Source organism: Rhea americana, unplaced genomic scaffold (assembly GCF_003343005.1).
Source record: "Rhea americana isolate MKP2758 unplaced genomic scaffold, rheAme1 scaffold_120, whole genome shotgun sequence".
Classification (NCBI taxonomy): domain Eukaryota; kingdom Metazoa; phylum Chordata; class Aves; order Rheiformes; family Rheidae; genus Rhea; species Rhea americana.
In genome coordinates this window covers 290,537-296,907 of record NW_028185262.1, presented here as the reverse complement: position 1 = coordinate 296,907, position 6,371 = coordinate 290,537, and the positions used below count along the sequence as shown (strand labels likewise).

Genomic DNA, 6,371 nt, shown 5'->3' with positions numbered 1-6,371 from the left:
GGCCGCACCACCGCGGCGCACGCGCGCCGCCCGCAGCGAGGCCGCAGCCCGGCAGCGGGGCGTTGGCGCGGTCGGCGAGGCCATCGCTCCGGGGCGACGGGAGCGCGACCCCGCCCTCTGCTCGGGAAGACCCTTCCAGGCCTTACGGGAGCGTATGTCGGTATATCCCCACCTCGAACTGCCGCACAGCTCGCCCGCGGAGCCTGCAGAGTTTAACCCTCGCCCTGACCGTCCGGGCCCAACGCTCGGCCCCGCGCTGTCGGGAAGAGAAGTTTACACAGCTGCAGCCGGGCTCTGTAAGGCCACAGACGGCCTTCAGCAAGAGTTTCCATTCCAGTGTAATGCGGTAAGGCAATTCTTAGCATAAAACCTTCAGTTACAGAAAATATGACATCTTAACAAAAAAGTTTTATTCTGACTAAACAAAATGTACAAGGTTTTTCAAACGACAGTGAGTTTTGTTGACTCTCTGAAGCCAGCAGATCCATGGAATAACTCAAACACTTTTTCCAGCAGCTTCATCAAACTACTTTTTGCCAGACTTCTTGATTCCACCACTAGCTGCCAAAAGAAGCAACACAACTGTTTAGACATTTTTTACATGTTAGCTACAGATTTAGTTCCTCAGAGCAGATTCCTCACTAGACTACCTGTACAACTCACTTCCCCACTGGTAAACTTTAACACTGCTGTTTGTTTGCCTTATATTCCCAATTTACTATCTAAATAATTTGTTTTTCATGTTACTGTTATGTTTGTGATCACATATGCCTTACTCTGAATAAATAACTTTAATAATTAGAGGAAGCTTTCTCATGGAATCAAATACATCCCTTATATTTACAAGAGCTATGTATTTCAGCAATTGTTTTGTGCCTCTGAGAATACCCTCCATTGTTTACTTCTTTAGCAGTAGTAGAATCACAATGAAAAAAAAAACTTGAATTAACATACATATTTGATTGTCTGTTTCTGTTCTACTAAATGCAGTTGGGCTGCACAGCAATAACAGCCAGTAAGTGCAAGGGAAACAAGAATATATGTTAGAAAACTTAGTTAATGCCGTGTTAAGTCTTAAGGATTTTCCTCCTCATTCATCATATATGAGGAAAAAAAGCAGTACAGTTACATGCTCAAGGGCAATTGTTGACCAATCCACAATAATTACAAGTCAGTCCTTATTTCCATACTTTTCTGTTCGAGTTAAATAGCTGCCATCCTGCCAGAAAGGCAATCAAGTGACTAGTGTTTGGTGATTTCCTGATCATCCCTTCTTGTCAAATTATATTTATGACTATAGGAATAAAAGCATCAGTATTCCTACAGCAATCAGAGTTGGGGTCAAAGCTCTACTGAAGCAGATACTAGAATTAAAAGAACATCTGTTCTGTGTAGTCCCTATCATTAAAAGGACTAAAGCAAGGTGAAAGAAAACAGTGCATTAGCACACCAAAAAGTGCAATATAGTTTGTAAACGCTGTTTTTCAGAGTGCATGTAGTATATGATCAATAGAAAAGAGACAAGAATATTAAGACTACAGCAAGACAAGCTGCAAGGACTGGCAGGCAACAGCCAGCTGTGCCCTAGTACAGTCATTCTAACATTGTTGCCTTGCTCAGCCTCTTGGGAATAGTCTAGCCAACACAATAAGGTAATAATAACTATCTGCTTTGGCAGGCATTGATGACTGAAATTCAATCTAAAAAAAAAAAGAAGAGTAATAATGGCAGCAAAATACTATCAAGAAATATTTAAGTACTCACAGCTGAAATACCCTATGCAGAACAAGTTTATGGTGGTAAGGCCACAGGAAAAAAAAGGCTCAATTCATTTTTTGCAACAGTCCATACTATAACTGTCATCACAGTCACCATGTCAGAGGACTCATGAACTGTCCACGAAGCTCCCACATACAAAAACAAACTGGGAACCTACAGACCAGGGAGTCTAACTTCCATCTCAGGCAAGATACAAGAGTCTGTAATAAAGCAAAGGGATAAAGTGTTTTGCATGTTAACAGGACTTGTGTAGATGGTAAATCCTTCCTCACAAACCTGCTGGAACTCTATGAGGATACTGTTAACTATGTAAATAAAGCAAATCCAGGGGATGTAATATTTTCAAACATTTGGCAAGATTCCGTAACAATGGAAACTAAGTTGCTGTGGGATTTCTGGAAAGGCCCTTCTATGACCTTCAGAGGATTGAAAGCTTGCTAAAAAATAGGAAGCAAAGGATAACGTTTACTGGTCTTTATGGAATGGAAAAGATTGAACAGCTTGGTCCTGCAAAAAGCAGTGCTGGGCTAAGTTTATTGAACCTCTTTTTCAGTGACCTAAACAGCAGAGCAGAAAGCGGAATCTCCAGTTTTGCAGATCCTGCTAACCTCCTGTAGTTACTCAAATGCCTCACCAATAATAAGGAATTTTAGAAGGACCTTACAAAACAGCACACAAAAACACTTAAACCATGCTGACATGACACTGAACTCAGAAGCAGCAGTTAGAATGCAGGCATGAATCATCATTCATTGATTACAGAGCTGTGAAATCATCTCAATGTGCAGCAGAAAAAAAGCCAGCAAAAATTAGATGGCATCAGAAAGGATACAGAGGTCACTATTTCACCACTGTGTAAAACCTTGCTGTACATATCTTGAGTATTAAGTGCAGTTTGGACTCCACATCTCAACAGGGGTTGATGACTAGTAAAGACATCCCCCAAGAGGGATGGGCAATTAAAATGACTATGGCGGTACAGCAGCTGGCTTTCAAAAAGAAGCCAAAAAGGTTCAAATTCTTCAATATGGAGAGGAGAAGACTAGGAGGGAATTTGATCGAGGCTTACAAAATTGTAAGCGCAGAAGGGAAGAACACCACAGAAACATGATTCCAAAATCCTACAATAATAGAATTAGGTCATTCACTGAAACAAGTATTTACTTTCAGAAAATCAAACACATAATGGATAATGAACTTCTGTAACTTGTTGCCATGGAAGGCTGTGGAAGCAGAACATATCACTGTGTTCAGAAAGGGATTAGTCAAATTGATGGACCACAGGTCAAAAACATACCTAGGATGAACAGGCAGGGATGCGCCCTTTAATGTTCCTAACGCTGTAACTGCAACTGATGGAGTACAAGGCAAGCGGACACACTCGCGTGCTCTTCATTTACAGCGCCTCCTACTGCTGCCTTTCAAAACAAAGGCTGGGCGAGGTGGACCATCAGTCTGAACCACTACAGCATTTTTGACATTCTGCCTTGCTTCTGACTGATGTGGACAAGCATACCTCATCACATCTCCTCCTGAAGTAGTTCCTCTGTGTGAACTCTATAAAATGCAGACATAGAGCTATATGCCTGAGCTGCATAGAAACAGAGTTTTGCAATACACTCCGTGACAGTGTATTTTAGTCACTTAGGCAAAACAGTTGAAGCCAGACTAAGTTACAAGTCACAGTTTTTTTCTGCCAGGAATCTTCTGCTCATGAAAAAAAAATCATCCTCTAAGAGAACAAAGACTGTATCTGTTAAACGTTTAGGACTGTGGCAAAGCCTACGTGTTTCTTAATAAATCTGTAAAGGAAAGACTGAGTGTACTAACGGAAGGGTAGAAGTGCCTCTGCACCACCACCCTAGAAGTTAGCTTGCCAGGCATACTGTTGTACCTTTTAAACCAGAGCTTGTATCAGCGATTTGGAGGTGAAACTACATAATCACAAATAAATAAATAATAAAATAGCCACCACTTGTTAATTATCATCTGCAGCTGCCATCAACTTAATGATGTACGTTAAATAACTTAAAGGTACATGCCTTTTATATTTGTCAAGAAAAAAAAATAAATTTTTGAAGCCAGCCAGCCCCTCAATTTTTCCTATCATTATGGCACCTCACTTACTGAGGGGCCCTTTTCCAGCAGCTTTTGCTTTCATCTCCTCAAGTTTCTTTTGCTCCTCCTTCTGCTTTTGTTTAAATGCCAGATCTGCCTAAAGAAAAGAACAACAGTGTTTATTAACATCTCCTCTCAAGAAAATAAACAATAAAAAACTAACACACTAAACAGAAGCAAGATGACTGCATTCTATTAAATACGGGATACCTTTCAAAACTGCAAAAAATTTTTTTGCTGTATCAGAACACAGAGTTTTAGTTCTATGTGCATCTTTCTGTAATTAAAGAAGTATCATTTTCCACACCATAATCTTATTCTGGCTTCTGAGTGACAAATGTGTGCACTAAAAGTATTCAGGAATATGCTGCCACTGATACTAGGAACCTAGCACATAAGCACTGTCTAACAATAAAATTAGGGTTAAATAGGGCATTAAAAGGGTTACTTTAACCTTAAAAAATATTTTTAAATATCATTCCGCAATGTTAATATTTTTGCAGTTTTCCTTTAAAGACTCTTACAATAAGTTTGTATAATTTATCCCACACTAATTCCAAGAAAAGTAATGTGATTGCTGGCAAATCCTACATGCGAGTCAGCTGTTGAACATCCCTGTTAGAACAGCCTCCAGAATTCAGCAGAGCGAAAACGTATGTATCCTTCAGATAAATATTCTTCACAGACAACAAGGCTGAAAGGGACTCCAGCCATTTTGCTTGGCTCTCAGGATTTTTGGGTAACTAACCTGAGTATCTTAGACAACTAAGATTCTACAAATTTCTCACTGACCTAGCCTATGGCTCAAATGTCTTTACAATTAGAAAGATTTTCTCTTCTTTAATCTAAAGTTTCCCTTGCTACATATAAGCCTATTATTTCTTCTACTTATGTCACACACAACAGAATACTCTGCTTCTCTCTGCACATTTGCCCCTTGGGTTTCTCTTCTTTAGACTAATGCTCTTCCAAGTAAATCATTCTTTCCCATTCATCCACATTTTTTTTAAACATACAGCGTGATGCCCACGTGTCTGGAGTACCAAGAGAAAAAAAGAGAGATTACATTATATGTTTGACACATAAAGCATTTTTCAGACATCTTTGTTTTTTTTTTTTCTTTTGCAACACCTGATTTTGTTGGTTCATGTTCTAACAGTACTGTCTGAAGCAGAAATCTAAGGTATTTAAGCTGGTCTAATTCTCCGTTTAATATGATCTAGATCATGCAAACCTGCAGTTTAGCCAGTCATTCTCTTTGTATTTTACATGATTATCCTTACCAAAGAAAGGGACTTAACACACATGCTTGATTAAATATTTCATTTTTTTTTCAGATTTTCTCCAATCTGTTAAAATTACTGTGAACACTAATTTTGTCCTCTGATGGTCTGTGGCCCCTCCAAATTTTCTGTTCTCTACCAAGAGAATTAGCAGCATTGTCAGTAAGTTAGTAAACCAATCAAATCAGTAATTAAAACATTACTAGAATCCGATCCAAGACAAATCTTGCAAAACTCTACTCAATATATTCTTGTAGTCAGGCACTGGATTGTTAGTAACCACTTCTAGAGTGTGACATTCCAGCCAGTTGCACACTCACCTTGCATCATATTAAGCCTTTCTAAAATACGTTCCTAAGTGGCTTTAGAGAATATTACGTGGGGTAGCATCAAGATCTCCCTATCTACCATTTTTCTTCTCGTATGCATAACGTTGCCCTGCTATATAGAAAAAGAATTTGCTAGGGTCTGCTGCAGTTTTACTAAAAAACATGTCGGCTTTTCCTCATTATGTTATTACAGCCTGGATGCTTGTAAGTCAACTTCAGTTGACTGTAACATTTTTCTAGGAATAAGGATAAGCTCATTTACAAAGCTATAGGTTTCTTTTCCCTTTTCAAAGGGGCATCATATTTGCCCTTTTCTAGCCACTGGTGCCTCATCTGTCCTTCATGATTCTCAAAAATAACAGCTTATGCCTTCTGAACCATTACCAGTCTCAAAGTATGAGACTCACTAGGCTTAAGTATTTTTAAGCTAAACTACTCGATAACCCATCGTTTTCCTATCCCATCCGAGCTTCATGAGACTCTGATAATTCGTTAGATTTCAGATCGTCCGCCTCAGCCTCGCCGGTGGCACCCGACCCCCCACCGCGAGCGGGCACAGCCGGGATGTCGGCAAAAACAACGGGAAACCGCCGCTGCGGCCACGGCCGAGCCGTTAGTGCTCGGGGGCGCTAGGAGCGCGGAGCCCGGCAGCGCGCCGAGGCCCAGTTCATAAGAACGGCGGCGGCGGGGCAAGGAAGGCGCCTTCTCCCCCCGCCCGCGGCGCCGCCCTACCTCATCCAGGTCCTTCGACTGCTTCTTCGGCTGCTTCAGCGGCTTCTTCTTGCCGCCTGCAAAGAGAGGGGAGACAGTGAGGCGGCGGCGGCACCGGCGGCCCGCCGCGGCCCGTCCGCCCGCCCGTCCT

General features: G+C 41.2%; 2 protein-coding genes across 2 annotated transcripts in view; one reads left to right on the top strand and one right to left on the bottom strand.

The window, feature by feature from the left end:
• Positions 1–101: 101 nt before the first annotated feature.
• The window catches only part of CCDC51 (coiled-coil domain containing 51), a 10,765-nt gene continuing 4,495 nt past the window's right edge, over positions 102–6,371 (top strand). Inside the window, exon 1 of the mRNA XM_085323994.1 lies at positions 102–346. The gene's annotated coding sequence lies outside the window, so the exon portion shown is untranslated. The remainder of the gene's footprint in view (positions 347–6,371) is intronic.
• The window catches only part of TMA7 (translation machinery associated 7 homolog), a 6,323-nt gene continuing 340 nt past the window's right edge, over positions 389–6,371 (bottom strand). Inside the window, exons 2-4 of the mRNA XM_085324705.1 lie at positions 6,242–6,369; positions 3,907–3,994; positions 389–561 (exon numbers count right to left, since the gene is read on the bottom strand). Coding sequence (XP_085180831.1) covers positions 527–561; positions 3,907–3,994; positions 6,242–6,369 — 251 coding nt within the window. The 3' untranslated portion in view covers positions 389–526. The remainder of the gene's footprint in view (positions 562–3,906; positions 3,995–6,241; positions 6,370–6,371) is intronic.